Source organism: Lynx rufus, unplaced genomic scaffold, assembly GCF_022079265.1.
Source record: "Lynx rufus isolate CCGP_SWC_20201006 ecotype Redwood Valley unplaced genomic scaffold, mLynRuf1.p SCAF_5, whole genome shotgun sequence".
Taxonomy (NCBI): domain Eukaryota; kingdom Metazoa; phylum Chordata; class Mammalia; order Carnivora; family Felidae; genus Lynx; species Lynx rufus.
In genome coordinates, this window is record NW_025814867.1 from 87,379,789 (window position 1) to 87,399,896 (window position 20,108).

Genomic DNA, 20,108 nt, shown 5'->3' on the forward strand with positions numbered 1-20,108 from the left:
AGGCCCTCAGAACAAATACAGATTTTGCACTGTAAGCTATTTTTCTATCTCTGGCTGGAAAACATTTGAATATTTTAACAGCTTCAGCAGTTTTTCTCATGGATTTATAATTCTTCTGTCAGCTTACCTTGTAGACATGAAGATTTTTTAATTCCTGGGGTGTTTTTAGGGCATATAGATATCATCATATTTAGTCTCTGGCAAGGAAAGTCTGTCAGTTTAATAATAAAGTGACTAAAGGACATTTGGAAAGTTACCTTCTCTGATCATGGCTGCTGGACAAAACAGAAATAGTTACAAAGTAGCTGAGGGAAGAGAAGACAGGTGAGTATATTTTCATCACTTCAAGATTTGGGAATGTAACCAAACCTCAGCAGAGATTTAGTGCCAAGGAGATCAGGAGCTAAGAGGGGCAGTAGTCAGAGGCAAAGTGAGAACAATCCAGTCCTTGATACGCAGTGTACTTCTAACCATTCTTGTTCCCATGTAGAACAGGCAGTTCCTTACATTCCAATGCCCACCTGGCCATTCAGGCATTCATTCCATTCACTCGTTATTCTGTTACAGAAAATGCTAAATAACACGGCTGTGTGAGAAATGTTATAACAGGAGGTACAGAAAGAGTGTTAAGGGTTCACAGAGAATGGGTAGGGCAGAATACAGCCAGAGAAAGCCACGATGTAGCTGAGTTAGCTCTTGTAAGGAAGAAAGGTGTAGTTGGGAATGTGGTAGTAGTTCAGGGAATGGCAGGAGATGAAGTTAGGAAGCTAAAGTGTGACCAGGTATTGAAGATCCTTTATGTGCCAGGGGAAGGAACCAAACTCTATCTTATACGGAGAAACAGTGGTGAGTTTTAGGTAAAGGGAGTACGACCCCACAGTAATGTTTTCCATCCTCCCCACCCAACCCTGCCCCAAGCTCCTTATCCCGACTGTGGAGGGCAATGTAGCAATATTTACCAAAATTACAAATGCACATTTTTTGTGCCAGCCATTCCACTTTGGAGAATTTATCCTATAGACATACTTGCATCCACATGAGGTAATACATGACCAGGTTTTTCACTGCAGCATTGTTTGTATTAACAAAGGATGGGAAACAACTTAAATGCTCATCAGTAAGTAACTGGTTGAATAAACTATTATCCATTCATACAATGGAAAATGTGCCACTATAAAAGAATAAGGAAGTTCTTCATGTACTGATACAGAAAATTCTTTAAGAAACACTGTTTTTTAAAAAAAAAGCAAGGTACAGGGGTGCCTGGGTGGCTCAGTTGGTTAAGCATCTGACTTTGGTTCAGGTCATGATCCCACAAGTTCATGAGTTCGAGTCCCACACCAGGCTCTGTGCTGACAGCTCAGAGCCTGGAGCCTACTTTGGATTCTGTGTCTCCCTCTCTCTCTGCCTCTCCCCTGCTCACACTCTGTCTCTCAAAAAGAAATGTTAAAAAAAATTTTTTTAATAAAAATAAGCAAGGTACATTAATGTATATATGTCAATTTTTTAAAAAGGGTGAAGAATAACAAGTATACATTATTTGCTTGTATAAAGAAACTCTCTAAGGATAAATGGAAAAGTAATGAGGGACTACCAAAGGGGGTGAGGCAAAAACTGGGCACATGGCTTTTCACCATATACTTTTCTTGTGGACTTTAAGCATGTGGATGTTAATTAGAAAATTAAATATTATTGATTAAACAAAAGAGAAAGAGAGACAGAGAAGCTCTCTTTCATTCCCTTTTCCTCTGTAGGTCTCATTCCTGCTTTTCACCTTGTCAGGACTTTCTTTCAGTTAGATCTATGGTTGTAGGGCTTCCAGTGGTTAAAGGAGAAATACACAAATCTTCTTTTAGTCCTTTGCATTAGGGAGACCTATTGACACCTAGGTTGAATTTCTTCCCCCAGATTCTAAGTGGCAAAGGCTGGCAGGCGAGGGAGGAAAGATGTGTATTCCTCACGTGTTTTTCCCTCACTGCTGCTGGTGCTAAAGCAGTTGTGTTTGCTGCGGGAAAAGCTGGGAGGTGAGCTCCTGTTCCTTCTGTGGGCCAGTGGGGAGATAAAACCAGCTGGGAACTCCAAGCATCACTTTGAAAGGAAAACAAGTGAGAAACTCCCCAGGCAGTGAGAGAAAAGGACAGGACTTACCTAGGGTGACGAGTTGCCAAAAGGTTTCAGGTCACCCGTGCATCTTACTGTTTTGCTGCAGCCTCTCAGAAGGCTGGTCACTAAAGCTCCCACCTATCTAGGAGCCCTCCCACCACTCAAGATTTATTTTAACCCACTAACCCTCACACCCCGCTGTTCTGGTCTTAAGTTGGTGTAATGATATTGGGATAAATGACAGAATCCAAGGAAAATTAACGACAAAGTCTCTGATAGACCTCCAAAGCCAGAGCATAGCTCTCTGCTTTCTGTTCCTCTGGGAGCAGTTCGCAGACTAGAGGGAGGCAAGGGTATATGTAAAGCACAGCCTCATTTCTCCGTGCTCCTAGAGGAGTAGTGCTAAGCAAATTCTCTTTCCTTTTTAATCACATTCATCTTTGATCCCAAGAACATCAAGCTCGCAATGGGAAAGTGAGGGCCATCTGGCAGTTGCTATCACTAAAATTTTAACAGCTGGCAGTTTGATACCCTGGAGACTGGATATGGGAGAAGACTGTAGTTGGTCAGGGCAGAAGAGTCAGCAGGATATGGTGAGCATAGTGATTCCTGTTACCCATACTCTAAGCCAGAAGTTCATAGGAAAAAGGAAGCAGGCTTGAGCCTCACTTTAACCAAGATGCTATAAGATCATGCCTACTTGTTATACCATTACAGGGTATAGCAAATCTATGCACACTTGGGGCCACAGGGAGTGATGGATAACACAGTCAATGCCACAAATGGATGACTGTCCAACGCATAGCACCCCTTTCTTTGGGGTGTGTCCCAGTATTCAGGGGTGAGTCCCCAACACAGTCATTACTCTTTGACCTGCCTCACTGGCAACAAGAGGTTTATAAATCTTGCACCTGACATTCCTACAGCTGTCCTGGTCTCCACAGTTCCCGAGACTTAGTGGTCAGTTTTCCTTGGATTCTGTCATTTATCCCAGTATCTTTCCAATATCTTTCCCCTCAGCCTTTTGTTCACTGGTTTAAAATGTCCGAGTCATTGTAGAACATTTGGAATGCATCTTGTTTTCAGAGGCTCTGGGTAATGCGCAGACAGCGATGACAATATACCACACCCCAGTCAAGACCAACATCATTTCTCTCTTGAATGACTGCAACCATCTCTCTAGAAGATCCCACTGCTTCTACTCTTGCTTTACTCTATTTACTCTCTGAAAAGTACACACTAACATTTTAACCAGATGAATCACTTCTCTAAGACTCTTCAATGACTTTCCAAGGCCCTAAGAATAAAGCCTAACCTGCTTAGTATGTCCTTCTTGCAGGTCCTTGCCCAAACTCCTCCTGTCTCTATACCAACACAAATGCTGGTTCTCATCTGGAGCCCTTTCTCTCTACTCTGTACCTAACAGGGGCCTTGTCTCCAACCTAAATTAGGTCCACACCCCCCCCTTTTTTTCAATTCAATAGTATATACTCTTTTCCTTCATAGCTCCTATTACAGCTTGTAATTACATATTCATTTTGGTGACTTTAGGCAATGTCTGTCTCCCCCTTAAGACTCTAAGTGCCCTAGAGTCAGGACTGTCTCCATTTTGCTCCCTCCAGTAGCCACAGAACTTAGCACAGAAACTGGCATACAATAGGTACCCAAATATTTAATGGGTGATTAAATAGGAAGAGACTGGCATGGCTAGAGATGGCTGAGATTAAGATAAGAAACCGAATTTGTGTGCAAGTGATAGCAAAGGAACAAAACAGATTTACTTTAAAAAGAAAATTCAACAGAATTTGATGACAGGTGGTGGGAAGGAAATATGCTTTACTAGCTGAACATGCCACCTGACTCAGAGAGGAAGGAGTCAAAACCAAATTTTCAAACTGGAGTGACTAATGTTTAGGTTTGGGGAAATATGATACTTAAGTTAGTTTTAGACATATCAGTTGGAGATGACCAAGAGATATTAAAGCAGAAATGTTCAGAAAGTTGCAGGGTAGGGGCGCCTAGGTGGTTCAGTTGGTTAGACTCCTGGTTTCAGCTCAGGTCATGATCTCATGGTTTGTGAGTTTGAGCCCCACATCAGGTTCTGCACTGGCAGCACCTGACACAATTCAGATGCTGTAGACAGAAAGATTTACATCACTTTAAAATAAAAGATACTTACATCAAGGGAATGGGTAAAGGGCACACCTCATGCACTGGTAATGACTGTGCCCACGTCTTTTATACATGAAGGAATAAAAAAATCCAGAGAAACAAAGTGATCTGCTCAAGGTCACATAACAAGTCAGTGATGATGCATTCTGACCCACTTTTCCTGACTCAGAAACCTCCTGAATTTTCAGACATGCCTGCTTTATAGTAAACACTCAAAACCATTTCCTGATAGTCAGGGTGGACAAATAAAAGGCAGGAATTTTATTTCCTTAGTTTATTAAAGATGACAGTGAACTGTTAGGCTGTGTATGTATTACAATGAATAGAAATCCAGTTCAGAACACAAGTTGCACATGAACAGAACATCTCTATATAGACTCTTGCTCCTTTTATGTTAATTTAACAAAAACTCTAAAGCCTTGGCAGAGAAAGTCAATAACAGCCTCATTTAAGTGGAAAATATTTGCCTTCCACTCTTCTGCAATGTCTTGAATCTTGTCTCTACCTTGCAAGCAAACTTTTAACTTTTTTCCCTTTATTTATAAAAAAGAACACTTTTTCCCTCCCATTTCATTCAGAAAGAACTCTCTTCAGTGCATTCAAAGCTTTTCCCCACAACAGCAGGGGATTTCATATACTGGTATTAGTTGCAAAGTGCTTTCAAAATATCCCATACTCTTTCCTCTCAAATAAATAAATAAATGGGTATTTGGACAGTGATGACAGCAGAGTGTCAGGGTCACTAAAAGAGATACGCAATCTAAAGAGATGGAATGTGAAAGGTGGAGAAAAATAAGTGAAAAACCAGGAGCATGTAAGACTGCTGAGCTCAACTTTGGAAACTGTCGTTTTCCATCTTTTGGTCCTATGCTAATATGAAACAGGCGGAACAATAATGAGAGTGCATCTCTCTTCCAGTGTAGTGACTTGGAGTAAGGAGCTGGATGTGTAATTTGTACCACAACTAGAAGCAGAGTTCACCATTTTTTACAAACTCCTGAGTCTGAATCTGAGGCCTAACCTTTAGTAAGCCTTGAGTTTTGTGGGGCAATTCCCAAAGCTCCTAGGTAGGACAAGGCTCCTAGTTAGCCCTTCAAAACTGGGCTGGGCTGGAAGTCTTGGCTCTCAGAGTCTTCCCGATGAACTAAGGGAGAACAAGCTCAGGGTCTTCCAGCCCGATCCCAAGTCCGAGGCAGAGAGATCAATGCCATGCGTCAATTCCTCCCTGCTCCCTGTTGCCCTGGTGGAGCCTCAGCTCTGGCCACTTCCTTCCTGCCCCTTCTACTTCCTGTGAGACTCCTGGGTGCCTCCAGCTCAGGCACTCATTGGCTTCCACCAACCATGTGCTACTTTCTGTTCGGCTTCTTGGGGTAGCATCTACACCAAGTTTTTTCTATTAGCAACCAACTATGGAAAGACAGGTATACAAGAAGTCAGTCCCAGAATGAAACAAAAACAAAAACAAAACAAAACGCTGTGGGCTTTTGTTCACAGAGCCGCCAGCCTTCAGAACAGTAACCCTGACCAGTGTTATACGCAGAGGTCAGGAGCTATAGCAACTTAAAGAACACCACAAACATATCACGGTCCCCTAGAAACACACATCTTAAGAAAGGGTATGTGTGTGTTGAAATTAGTAATATGGAAAGAATGATTGAACATATGGATATCACCAGGCTAAATGGCTCAGTGCATAATAGGCATAAAGGCTCTTGTTATCCCAAGAACACAGGAACATTCACACTCACATTCATGTCCACAAATTGCCAAGTTCCCTAACCCCACTAATAGCAGAAAGCTTCCCCACCCTTACCCCAACTTTAACAAAAGAAACAAAGGTAAGAGTTCATCCACCAGGGAGGGTCCCAACTCTGTTGCAGGAAGGGGATGAGAATGGAGTTGGGCCATACTTTTACTCAGAACCAAAATGACCACCTAACAATGGGCACAGTGGCAAGAGACCCACAAATAAGATGGCGGATAGAGTTTTTGTCCTCAACTTAGGATGGCATCAGGGACTTGCCTAAGCTTGAAAGATCATATATACACCAGAGCTAGGTTGAAAAAAAGAGATCTTATCACTTAAGAGGAGGCCAACAGCTCCTCTGACTGAATAAATGCTCCTTAAGCAACAGAGCTGTGGCCTCACTTATGCTGGGTGTAAGGCTGTGAAGGGGTCTGGCCTAAGTATCAGTTCTGTTTCTTTGCTTCAAGCCCACCAGGGTAAAGAAAGTCAGCTTGTGACATCATCTTTGCCTAGAATACTTCAAACAAGGAGGTCACATGGTGGACTCCTTCAGGTCTCTGAGGATTCCAGGTAATAATGCTGCTTTTATGGCCTAAAAAATACCTAAATAAGCTGGACAGAATGCCCACGATGTACTCCCATCCTCTAATGCTTCTCCTCAGGGTGCAGTCTGACTCTATTTCAGGACTGAGAGAGAAAACTCCGTCTTCCTATTTCAGCAGCAAAGGAGAAGTGAGTTGGTTGAGAAAGGCCTGACTCAGAAGCTCCAGAACTAAAACAAAATAAAACTGGAAATGATACTTGAAATGCAGCTGAAACCGGATCTGGTCCAAGTGGAGAAGGCCATGGATGTCAGAAGCACTGGGTCTCATTGTCCACTCCCCTGACAGAGGCACTAGAAGCTTCACATTAAGGACCTGTGTGTCAGTTCTGATGGAAATACCCGGTACCTACACATTGTCACAACAGACTGGACCTCACCAACCTAACAAAGGTTGATTACACATGGACGTTAGATAAGTCATAAAAAAAAATGATGATAATAATCAAAGAAAAAAAAAAAAAACCAAGTGGGGAAAGTCCTTAAAAGGGTGGCTCAGTTCTGCATTATGTGTGACCCTAGTGCCTAGAAGAGGGCTTAATGTGCTTTCTTCAGGTGGTCTCCAGGACGGTGGCCTCTAGAGCCAAGGCTTCGGTGGGTTCCTCCTCGTAGTCTGACATGTAAGACTCCAGGCTCTGTTTGGCCAGCAATTCCCGCCGGGCCTGCAGCCGCCCACAGCGGGGACAGCTTCCAGACTTGAAACAAGCCTTATGGTAACACGCTTTACACTCTATTCAGGGAAGGTGAAAAAAAAAAGAGAAAACTATTTGTATTATCTCAAGCCAGAAGTAAATCACTGCCACAGCCCCTTCTTGCCACCACTGCTAGGTGCACCTGCGGTGAAAACAGGGAGTTTCTGAGACAAACTGAACTCTTCCTAATAGGGACGGCTGAGGGAAATAAATGAGCTTCGTGTTCAGTCTGGTTTGCCCACTCCACACCCGGACCAGTACTTACCTTCACAGGTCCGGCACTTATGGAGCTCAAAAGGGAAGATGATGTCATCCTCGTTCTGACAGAACTCACAGATGAAGCCCTTGGCTTGGCAGAGCTGGGGTAGGGGGAGAGGGACAAGCAGCAAAATCAGGGGCAGCAAACCAGGAACTGGCACAAGAGGATGAACCCAAGTGGGGGACGGGGCAAAATATAAAGAAGACTTGAGTGGACCCTAAGGGGTTCTCCCGCCTTCTGGGAAGAGACCGGCTGGACATGACAGCCAAACTGGGGCCAGGACTGGGCAGTGTTAGACAAACCTTTAAGATGGAGACAAGGGAGCATGAGTTTGAAAAACTGCAACCACGAGAGTGGTTCACAATGCAGAGTTGTAAAGAAAGAGGGATGATGCCACAAGGGGCTTCCTAAAGTCAGAATTCCAGGCTGGGTGATGACTCTATTTTGAAATAGGAACCACAGCCAATTAACATAAAATGTGATGGCAAGGGCATCTCTCCAAAATAACACCCAGCCTTGAATCAGGTTATAGCAAAACCTTTCCAATTCCCCCCACTATACAGGATCTCTACATATGCCCTATTTTGAGCTCTAATTCTGGGACTGTCACAGGAACACACACTGGGCATATTCTAAGATGGGAAATTCTAAAAATGGAACTTCTGAATTTCTGGCATGTTGAGTATATCAAGGACAATAATAACTTGCATCTATAGAATGAAGTTTACAAAATGCTTTCATGTAAATTATTTCGTCAATTCTCAAAACTACTGAGAGGAAAGGGCAGGGGCTATTAATTATTATCTTCATGTTAGAGACAAGAAAATTGAGGCTTACTGCAGAGAGGGCAAAGTACTTCCTTTGGTCACAGTAATTTGAGAATGATAAAGTGGAGGGAGACCCAGTCCCTCTCCAGATTCTAATTCAGGGTTCTCTCCTCCCACATCAGGACAATTCTACACTGAAGGCCTGCTTAGTCCTGCCCTTACCCAGGGGCAGTGCCAGCACCACATCTTCTGATTTCAGGTTCTTTAGATCTGGATGAATTAGCTGTTCACCAATCCCAGGAACAGCAATCCTACCCAGTTTTTCTCCCAGTGTTGACAGGCCATTTCAACTTCCTGAAACTGCATGGCAAGAACTTGGGTCCATCCCACTCCCTGTATCCCTAAGCAAGAGTCCAGTCACATGATAAAGTGAGACTATCTTACCATGCATCGCTCTACGTGGGCAGCCCCTGCCCTGGTGAGCTCAGCAAGCCGGGGCCCCAGCTCTCCCTTCCTGGTTGCAGTCAAGTCATTCAGCGAGTATAGGTGGAGATCCTCGGTCAGGTGGCCTGGAACTGTGTCAAAGGAATCCAGAAGCCTACAGAAAATGAGGGGAAGTAGGTAGGAGCTGAAAACGAACATTTTGGGGGCACCTGGGTGGCCCAATCGATTAAGCATCCGACACTTGGTTTTGGCTTAGGTCATGATCTCACAGTTCCTGAGTTTGAGCCCCATGCTGGGCTCTATGCTGACTGTGGAGCCTGCTTAGGATTCTCTCTTTCTTCCTCTCTCTCTTTGCCCCCCACCCTCACGTCTCTCTTGCTCTCAAAATAAATAAATAAACTTAAAAAAAAGAAGAAGAAGAAGAAAATGAACATTGTGTGTGGCACATCAAGGTAGAAGGATCTTTACTATCCAGAAGCAGGATAGGGAAAAGAAGGGCCCAGACAGAGTCGATGAGGGTGGGCAGTGTTCAGCCAGCCCAGTCCGGACCCTCCACACTACTAGATGTGAGTGAGAAGTGACTTTTATACCTTCCTGCACAGTGATTCATGCCAGCTTGCAAAGAGTGGCAGGTCTGGCCTGACAGAACAACCACAGAGTTCCCTTCCAGAGAGGATACAGACACACTCAACTGCTGCAGGCTTTTTGCTGACCATTTCTGGAATTCTCTACAAATCTCTCTACTTTCCTTCTTCACCCAACAAAGGACAACTGCTGGGGCGTGTCTGTTTCAGAGATATTAACCCAGCAAGAGGCCTCTGGCCTCCACACGAGACTTACTCTTTGGCCAGTCGGCAAGTCTTAAACATGTTCTTCATGTGATACAGCTGGATCCGCAGCAGCTGAAGAGAAAGACATTGTGGTGGTGAGTGGGGGGTAAGAGCAGGTATGAAGAGGAAAGAAACAATTGTTAGAATGACTAGTACCTTTAAACCCTGGAGGTCTGGAAGCTTAGCATGCAGCAGCCAGAGCCAAACTATTCTCTACATCTGTAACTCAATAACTTGCTTCAAAATGACCTCCAGTCAGGGAGGGCACCTCTGCTGGGTTGTGCTCCCAAATCACGTATACAACTGGAAGCCACTGAGAAATCCAGAATTTGAATTTCCCACCTGATACCCTATTCTCTCTTCAGTATATTTTCAGTGCAGGGAGAACTCCTGCTTTTGTCACTGAGTGCCATCTATGGCTTCAGACCTGCCATTAGTAGGTTTGAGGCTCTAACTAGACAGGTGAGAAATGACAAGAGTCTGAGAAAGCATGTAGAGAAAGTGTGAGTAATGAGACGGTTACAGCTCTGACACAGTGACAGAAATGTCGTGATCCTAGCAAAGGCTGCATGAACAGAGGGAGGGGATGAGGGATGAGGAGGGTAATCTGTGATATGGCCTTTCAAGGATCTTACCCGGACTTGATTGAGCAGCTTGACTTTCCTATAGAGGGCACTGTTGATGTCCTGCACATTGAAGAGAGGATCGTTCCAGATCTTAATGAGCAGGTCCTTGGAGAAATTGCTGACATAGTACTTGCTGAAGTCCCACTTGCGCAGAACCCGGCTGGGGATGACCATCTGAGCATTTTCATGGCAGCACTGACAGAAGTACTTGCCCAAGTACTCACAGTACCGCAGCCGCTTGATATAATCTGGAAAAACCAGAAAGTCAAAGATCAGATGTGGCTTTCCCATCTATAAGCTGGTGAGGCAGCTCTCTTGCTCCTTTTCAAAGAGCAGAAAGGGATGGCCACTGGTATCCATCCATTTCTGTGCTCCCAAAGCTAGCAGAAACCCACAGAGTGGGTTTCTGTGTCCCTCTCTGAAGGCCACTGAGGAAACAAATTCTGGCAGTGTTGGTAAGATCCAGATTCCAAGAACCTGGCCCAGAGTACCCAGTTTTCTTTGGTACACGATGTCGGTAACGGGCCCCCAGAAATCATTTCCCTCTGATTGCCAGTAATCCTGCACAGCCCTACCTTCCGGGTCTGGGCCCCTTCTTTCCCTTTCCCAGTTCTGCTCTGTTGCCTCCTCTCACAGCCTCTCTGACCAGCCCCAAGGGTGTGAGAGGGCACAGTCATTGGAGGCGGACTGGGGGTCAGAGAAGATGCTCACCGGGGTCAGTCCGAATGCCACACCCTGCACAGCGGTAATTCTGCTTGGCCACAGCGATCTTCCTCCTGAGGAGAAGGGAAGGAGAGGGCTTTGGCAAATACCAGCCACAGGAGGCCTCTGGGGTATAAAGGATAAGGAGGCAAACACAGGGCTCTTGTTACGTATGGCAAGAGTGGGGAATTCACCTACTGCTTTTTAGAGTTGGATAAAAAGAACCCACTGGGAGAACCAATTCATACCGAGGATTACTAGGTTAGAATTTAGGTCAAGGCAGGGACAGTCCCTAACAAATGAACCACACTTCATGGACAAATATAAGAGATGAGAAACAGGACAGAGGAGAGAACAAGAGGAAAGAAAGGCAATCATCCATCTTACGAGAAAAAAAAACAGGGGTCGCCTAGGTGGCTCAGTTGGTTAAGCATCCGACTCTTGGTTTCGGCTCAGGTCATGATCTCATGGTTTGTGAGTTCGAGCCCTGCATCAGGCTCTGTGCTAACAGTGCGGAGCCTGGTTGGGATTCCCTTTCTCTACCTCTCTCCCTGTCCCTTCCCTGCTTGCTTGCTCTCTCTCTCTCTCTCTCTCTGGCTCTCAAAAATAAATAAACTTAAAAAAAATTTTTTAAAAAGAAAGAAAGAAACACCAGTAAGCTCACAAGACTGTTGGGAGGAAGACAACAGGTCGGGAAGGCCAGTGATAAAAGACCTCATTCCCGGTTATCTCTGGGAAGCAACAGGAGGATCAGGAGTAAGACTTGCGACAAGATGCATAATCTTCACTCTCTGCCTTTAAGTGAACACAATTGTGTGGGAGCTACAGCTGGAGGCAGAGACAAGAGGTGAGGAGCCTGCCCTGACAACCCAAAGATATATCCATTTTCCAAAGGACACAGACACTGCCTACTCACGTCGGGGCTGAATGAACATTAAAAATGATCTGAGGCCGGGGTGGAGCCCACTCCAGGTTGCCACGAACACGGATGCGCAGCTTGTAGATGTCCGCATGCTGCCCGTCATCTGGTGAGATGGGCAGTGAGTCAGGGATGGGCAGGAGCTGCAGGAGAGAAGCACAGGTTGGTCCAACAGGGACGGTCTGGGAGAACATGCTTGACTCTTTGGTCATGACAGAAACACATTAATCAAAGAGGTGTCAGGATCATCTCAGGTAAAGGCTTCAAGCAACCTTGGCCCTCAGAATAAATCATTGAGGCACCAGGCTACTACAAGTGAGGACCTTGTGTTCCAAGAAGTAAAAAGAACAGAAAAAGCATTCCAGTGGCATGGCACCCGCTGCTGATGCTGTCCCTGAAGCCACCTCAGGACCCTTGCTATGCCAAGATGCTTCATGCCTTGCTCAACTATAGAGCAAAGAAGACTATGAACAATGTACTTTTTCACAGTGTCTCAAAGGTGGTCACAATACAGGAGTTCCACCTCTGGGTCTAGTAAGCAGTCATGTGGAATAAGGACAATGAAGGAGCCATTATCTCCTGTTCTGACAACTGCTAGGGAAAACCCAGGCAAGCATATCTTCTTCATTCATTCATTTATTCACTCAGCACATTTGTAACAAGTGGCTTCTGTGAGTGAGGAAGGAAACACTAAGGCTCATTCTAGACTGGGGACATGTGACAGAGGAGAAAAGCATCAGAGACGCTCATGGATTCGTGGGGCTGGACAGTGGGTAGAGGAAAAAAAGCTGAAGAAATCTACCTTCTGAGGGGCATCATGCTCTGGAACCAGCCATTCTAGCTCTGAGGCAGCTGGCAGCTGCATGCCTTCAAACTGCTTCAGGAGTCCCATGGCCACCGCCTCTGCAGATGTGGAGTGTAGGAAGCAGTGGGAGCTGGAAAGGAGATGCAGGGAAGGCTGAGCAGAGAAAAGACAGGAAGATGGGAGCCCGCCCTCCAGGAACTGATACTATACCCTGTGACTTCTGAGCTGAGAACACTCACAGTACCCCCAGTCTGCCTGGCTTCTTTTCTCATCATCTTCAGATACATGTGTGGAGGAAAATATATTGACCTTATGGTCTTACGACTTAGGCTCAAACCCCACTTAATAGCATTACATGGCTAAATTATAAAAAAAAAATTTTAAAAAGGGGGGGCGCCTCTGTGGCTCAGTCGGCTAAGTGTCTACCTTCAGCTCAGGTCATGATCTCACGGTTTGTGAGTTCGAGCCCCATGTTGGGCTCTGTGCTGACAGCTCAGAGCCTGGAGCCTGCTTTGGATTCTGTGTCTCCCTCTCTCATTGGCCCTCCTCCACTTGCACTCTGTCTCTCTCTCTCTCAAAAATAAATAATAAAAAAATTAAAAAAAAATAGCATTACATGGCAATGCTAGTTAGGGATTCTCTATCCCTTCCTTTCTCTAAACTCCCATTTCTTTAACTGCAAAACGGGGGTTATAACATGGGTTTACAAAATAAATTGAGTAAAACTGCCTTGTGAAAGATAAAGGACTGTTTGTTGCTCCCGAACGGGGGACTATTTCCCCTGGTTGGATCTACAATGTGAAACCAGTTCAATTTGATTTCATAATCAGCAATCAGGATCACTGCTCTCTCTTTTCGGATCTGATCTTTTGGGGGCCTCTGGTATAATCAAAGTCAGCAGAGAAGGAATAATACAGACTGTGAGCTTTGCCTCCACTAGAGCCCACCCTGTTTGAACCAATGATCTTCTGCTCTGCTGCTGGGGACTCACCACCACCATCAGGCAGGCCCATCACTTTGTTTTGTCTCTTTGTGAATTTGCATGCTTCCTCTATGGCCTTTCCCCTCCATATCCCAAGAACTGGGTTTGTTTCTCCACATACCCAAGGTTTTATTTAAAAGAAAGAAAAAAGTACTTACAAAGACTGGGAGGAAGTGAAGGATTTGCTGTTTGAGGCAGTGTTCCTTCTGATGTCAGCATCTAAGGGGAAAACAGATAAAGGGAGTGGGAAATGGAAAGGTAGGAAATAAGGGATAATAACAATGGAAACCATTCCAAGCTTTTGCCAGCTAAGTGCTCGGGGTAGCAGCTACAAGCTACATTCTATGCAGGGTAAGGAGCAGAGTCCAGGTGAAGCTCTACACATGATTTATAGTTTGGCTCTGTTTAAGTTACAACCAGACTGAATAAGTGACATTATGCATAGTATGGAAATGGTCAAAATGGCTACACATCCAGGTGGAACACAGACTCAGATTTGGTGCAAAACAGTGAATGAGAAAAGGCAGCATCCTAAGGCACACAGGGACATACCCTCTATCAACACAAACACACAAAGAATACTCCAATCTCTCCCTCATTCTCTCAATCTCAAGCCCTCTTAAATGATAAACTCTGAGGTAAGAGCTCTGTCTAGCTCTTTTTTATATCAAAATCAGTACTTAACACAGAAATTGGATCACAGAAGTAACTCATTAAATGTTATGTGGAACTGGAACTTTGCTCCTAACATCTGACCACTACTGCTATCACTCCTGAATGCAAAGTCTTCTGCATCCTTATAAAAGCTTCATGGAAAGATTTCCTTTTTGTCTGGCGGCACAGGAAAGAAGAGAAGTTCTCTATGACTTGGCTGCTCCCTGAAGATGCCTGGTAACCAACACATTTTCACGGAGATATTCAACATGATGTTTTCTACTGAACTTTCAGGCATAATTGCAGGAAAATACGGCAGACTTTCCAAAGCCTATTTCTCATAAAGGATTTTGAAGAGGATTTCTAAAAATGATATGCCTGAACCTCCAGAGACCTCATCTTCTCAAATATGTTTGATGGGGAAAATGTGAAGTATAGCAGTCATGTTTGAGGAGGGAAGATAGAGTGTATTCAAGTTATGAAAACGAGACTGTTCTGGTAAGTCTCATCCTTCATTTCCTTTGATGCCCAGTGAAAAGACATTCTTTTCCTGATTAAAGCTACACAATGATTGGAGCGCCTGCGTGGCTCAGTCGGTTAAGCATCCAACTTCAGCTCAGGTCATGATCTCACAGTTCCTGAGTTCGAGCTCCACGTCGGGTTCTGTGCTGACAGCTCAGAGCCTGGAGCCTGCTTCAGATTCTGTGTCTCTCTCTTTCTGCCCCTCCCCTGCTCATGTTTGTCTCTTTCTCCCCACCCCCTCTCAAAAATAAATAAACATTAAAAAAATTTAAAAAAAAAAGGAAAGAAAGCAAGCTACACAATGATCAATCTACTGCATGTGAGCCCCTCAACAGAGCACTAAAGCTTACATGGCATCACTCTGCAACTGGCCATGAGTAGCTCAATTGTTCTTCACATTTCCTTTGTGTATATATTTTTGTATATGCCACTAGATCATGAAATCTCCTTATAAGGAAATGAGAGCATGTCTAACTCTTCTGTTTTGGCCCTAAAAATATATAATACAGGGCACTGTATATAAGCCCTGTATACTCAGGTAATACTCCTAACAAATCAATGTTTTCAAAGCTATATACGCAAGTGAGAGAACAGAATTGGAATCTGTTGGTGAATTTTCATATGTTAAGCACAGAAAAATTTAAGACAACAACAAAATTTCTGACAAGTAAATAACAAATCCTATTTTTATTAACAAAGAAGTTTGTGTATATATTTTCTGTGTGAATTTGTACCACCAAAATCCAGATCTCAATACAGTGCTAGTTGTCTATTCCATTCTAAAGAACACCAGTGAAGAAAAAAATTCTAGGCAATAGTAGACCTTCACAGACCATTTAGCTTGTAGCATTCATTTGAATAACACTTACACTGCCTTGGATTTGTACATAGTCTTGTCCTTATAACTCTGGAGTGTTTTCTACATAATAAGTTTTCAGAAAATATTTTCTAAATAAATGATTAATTGGCTAAAAGCAAAAAGCAAATTTTTGCTTTGTGACAGAAAAGGAAAAATGAGAGAAAAATCGTAGACAGATATCCTTGAATAAAGAGCTAACCAATGTTGTTACTGTAGGGTTAGGCCATTAGAGAAAACACTGAGCATCAGAGAGAAGTGGTGATAATTCATGGTTGCTAAGGAAACCACTGTCTTCAAAAAGCTATTTAGCAGCTCTTCAACCTCACAGAGCAAAGTCATGTTTTCTTCAAGAGAAAAACAATCATTCTCTGCTCTTTGGAAAGTACAGTCACATCATACTTTACCATGTTTCTTCTTTTTTACCAGAGGTACGATGACTTCCTAGATAATCATGAATACTTCCAAGAGTGGGAAAGACCACACAGGTTTGGCTGTGACGATCTTCCCCTGAGAATGGAGAGGGGGAGGCAGTACCTGATCTCAAAAGAGACACCTGACACTGGCCAAGTACCATGAAGGCCCCGTGGGTACTGGGCCTCTGCTGCATTCTGCAGACTCTCTGGTCAGTCCAAACGTATAATTAAGTTAGTGTGGTGGAAACACTACTCAAGGATCCGGATAAAAGTAGACCAGGCTATAAGACAGAATATTAATGAGTAAACAGAGGAGAAGGCCATTCAATTGGATGGAAGTTAACATAATTATGAAACTTTCAATTAATTATTTGACAAGTATTTTTTTTCTAAGAGAACTGATTTCAAATGTTTCTGATGCTTTAGATAAAGCTATTGCTACTGACTGAAAAAATAAAATCAGAATTATAAAAACAATTAAAAAATGACATGCTATAAGAAGAATTTTTCCATGTCCAGACACTGGTATTGGGATGATCAGGAAAGAAAGGGTTAAAACCTTGGTACCCTAGCAAAATCTGCAAATTTTTAAACAAAATAAGGCACAGGAAGAGAGTCGACTTCAGAATTCACTGGCCAGTTTGATGCTGGTTTCCTTCCTGCTTTTCTTCCAGCAGATAAGGTGACACCCAACACATTTGGATATCCAACTCCAATGAATTATCTGTAACAGCTGACAGGAGAGGAAACTTTTTAAAATGGAAACTTACAATTATTCTGCTTTTTAAAAAAATGTATTTAAAAGGGCAGTGTGGGGAGAAGCACTGATTACCTTGATTTGAACAGAACTTAAAAACTTGTTGGAAAATACAGTTCGTGAACTTCTTTCTCTATATATTGTGCCAGTTAAAAATCTATTGCCTTTCAGCTCCAAACCTGCCCTTCTTTTCGTCAGCTCTATGATAATGGAGCTGGACTCAAACAGCAGCCCTCTGCCAGCTGGCACCATGTTAAGTTTTGTCAGTAGAGGGCACTGGAGGGACACTGGAGGAGGCAGGAGTTTCTCTTGCTGAGTCTGGTGGTACTCCTCTAGGCAGACTCCTGTAGTACATGTGACTTTTCCCTTAGGGAGGCAGGCCTTCATGAAGGTGGCCTTGAAGCAGAATGCCACTAGTGGTACTTCTCATAAACTGCTTCCCCAGTACCTCTTGGCAAAGCAGGAGCCACAGGCCTGGCACCTCTCATGGCGCACTTTCCCCAGCATCTCTTGAGTTCTGAGGCACAGCACTTCCCTAGGGGCAGCCTCTGCCAGCACCCCATAGAATGGTTTCCTGGTGCCATTGGCATGGCACCTCTCATAGACAGCATCCCCAGGCACTCTCTTAGGGCAGCTCTGCAGCCTCAGTGAATTTCTCCACCTCTAGTGAGCCAGGAGGTCTGGATCTCAGCCTTGCAGATATGGTCCTCTTCTATACTTGTTCCTTCCCCAGTGCTCCACCTCGGTCCTAGGCATACTGACTGCTACCTATATCTGCTATCCCTGTATACTTTAGAGTTGTTTTCACTCCTTACGAGCCAGGCTCCCATTACTTCAGTCCACCACGATAGTTAATAATTATTTATTTTAAACCTTCCCTATTCAAATTACTCTGTGATTTCTGTCTCCTGACTGGAACCTGACATGCATGTGGAAGACTGAAATTCTAGAAGAATCTACGAAGGAAGATAAAGAACAACTGATGAAGCTTTAATAAAAGGGGAAGGAGCAGTGAAAAACAAAACTCTAAAACTAAAGAAGTTGTAAAGACTGGGATTGGGAGCTTATAAATGATCTCATACCAATTTGGCAGGTACCACAGAAAGAAATTGATAAAGTGAAAGAGGCCAGATACAAAAGATCACATATTGTATTATTCCATTTATATGAAATGTTCAGAAAAGGCAAATCTATAGAGACAGAAAGATGAGCAGTGAACTGCGGCTTGGGGTAGAAAGGGAAATTAAAAAAATTTTTTTAGTGTTTATTTTTGAGAGAGAGAGAGACAGAGCATGAGTGGGGAAGGGGCAGAGAGAGAGGAAGACACACAATCGGAAGCAGGCTCCAGGCTCTGAGCTGTCAGCACAGAACCCAACGTGGAGCTCGAACTCAGGAACTGTGAGATCATGACCTGAGCTGAAGTTGAACGCTTAACCAACTGAGCCACCCAGGCACCCCATAGGAAGGGAAATTAACTGTAAATGGGCACAAGGAATCTTACTGGGATAATAAAAATGTTCTAAAACTAGATTATAGTGATGGTTCCACAAGTCGATAAATTTGCTAAAAATTATTCATCTATTTCCTTCAGAAACATTTCTGTTCCATATGGTCTACTCAATGAATCAGGATCTAAGAAATGTGATTATATCAAGTAGAGTATTACAATATGCAGATTATTCATGATAGATGATGTCCATAATAGGATGCTTAAGCACTTAAATTTTCCCAAGGATGTTATGGATTTTAATCTGATCGTATACTCAGAGGCTCTTCAATAGCATATATCACTTAAGATGATCAAAAAGAAACACATCTGTAAACCTCTGGATGTAATCAGGAAGATTGCTAATGAGAAGTATAATGACACTTTTTAAAAAGAATTTCATACCATTAATAAACCAGAAGCAGAGGAAAAGCAACAGAAAGCAAAAAGGAAATGTAGTATAAAGAAAGATGAATTATAAATTATACTTTCATAAATAAGAACCTGTGTGTAGAAATAAGGTAAAACAAGCCACTTCTTTTGAAAGAGGCTTGTTCTGATTGCTTTCCCTTCAACTCCCATAATGTGCTGGGATTATAGGGCACAAGAAAAAGTATAGTCTTTTAGTTGAAAAATGTTTCATGTATATAAAATATATAAATGTATTTTTAAAAAGTATAAAAATGTATTTTAAAAGCTTTAAAGCTCCCAAAATAGTGGAAGAAAAGATGCCAGGAAGACCAAATAAAAGTACGCCTTACGGTTAAAGCAGACTGAATATGCTCTGACAGAGAAATGGCTGACAGTCAATAAATGTACCTGCAAAAGGACTGTGGTTGTAAACACTTAAGAGACCAGTTAAAAAGCGATAGGATAATTACGTGTCAAGCAAGGGAAGACTATGTTAGAATAAATTACAACAGTTCAGGAAAAGAGAAAAAGAAAACTAAATACTTTCCTTTCTCCAAATCTTTATCTGATCTTACCTAATTATTTCACATTCTAGTGGCTGATTACATTGACAGTTAAAATGAACTATTTAGGGGCGCCTGGGTGACTCAGTCAGTTGAGTGTTGGACTCTTGATTTCAGCTCAGGTGATGATCTCAAGGTGCTTGGGATTGAGCCTAGCATTGGGGTCTGCATTGAACAGCATGGAGCCTCCTTGGGACTATCTCTCTCTTTTCTCTGTCCCTCCCCTGCTTGTGCTCACAAGTATGCATGCATGAGCTCTCTCTCTCTCTCAAAATAAATAAACATTATAAAAATTTAGAAAAAAAAATAAAGTGTTTAATGAATCCTGAGTTTTGCTGTTGTGTGTTTTAAAACCACTTTGAGTAGAAAACTGCTACTTTCAGTTAACCGCACCTACAGAAAGCCTACTTGCTTGAATCACAAAGAAATTACTAAGGCCAGACATTTATAGCAGTAAATCCTAATTATATACAAAGTACCAAGAAGGGATCACTTTCTGCAAATGGCTCTGCAAATTCAAAACTCTAAAGACATATTATGCTTTCACATTATTCTATCGGACTTTTGCTGTCTGAATGTGTGGCAGTAGCTTAGCTGTTGGTTTGAACTAAAATTTCTTCACCTGACCGTTGCTTTCTAAACTGCCTACTACCTCCATCAGCCACAATGACCACTTAGTCTATAAATGTCACTGTAGGGAGGGATCAGCAAGGACAATCTCAGTGAGGAGGACTGTTGGAGGTCCTATGAAGAAGAAGAAAATGAATATTTGAATTACTCCTAGCTGGCTCAAG

General features: G+C 43.1%; 1 protein-coding gene across 5 annotated transcripts in view; it reads right to left on the reverse strand.

Annotated features, from left to right (window-relative positions):
* Positions 1-4,534: 4,534 nt before the first annotated feature.
* Positions 4,535-20,108, reverse strand: part of RUBCN (rubicon autophagy regulator) — a 58,505-nt gene continuing 42,931 nt past the window's right edge. For all 5 annotated transcript variants that reach the window (XM_047099172.1, XM_047099171.1, XM_047099170.1 and 2 more), the window contains 9 exons: positions 13,808-13,868; positions 12,665-12,797; positions 11,860-12,005; positions 10,953-11,017; positions 10,251-10,489; positions 9,626-9,687; positions 8,786-8,939; positions 7,581-7,674; positions 4,535-7,353 (listed from right to left, as the gene is read on the reverse strand). In XM_047099172.1, coding sequence (XP_046955128.1) covers positions 7,175-7,353; positions 7,581-7,674; positions 8,786-8,939; positions 9,626-9,687; positions 10,251-10,489; positions 10,953-11,017; positions 11,860-12,005; positions 12,665-12,797; positions 13,808-13,868 — 1,133 coding nt within the window. In that variant the 3' untranslated portion in view covers positions 4,535-7,174. The remainder of the gene's footprint in view (positions 7,354-7,580; positions 7,675-8,785; positions 8,940-9,625; positions 9,688-10,250; positions 10,490-10,952; positions 11,018-11,859; positions 12,006-12,664; positions 12,798-13,807; positions 13,869-20,108) is intronic.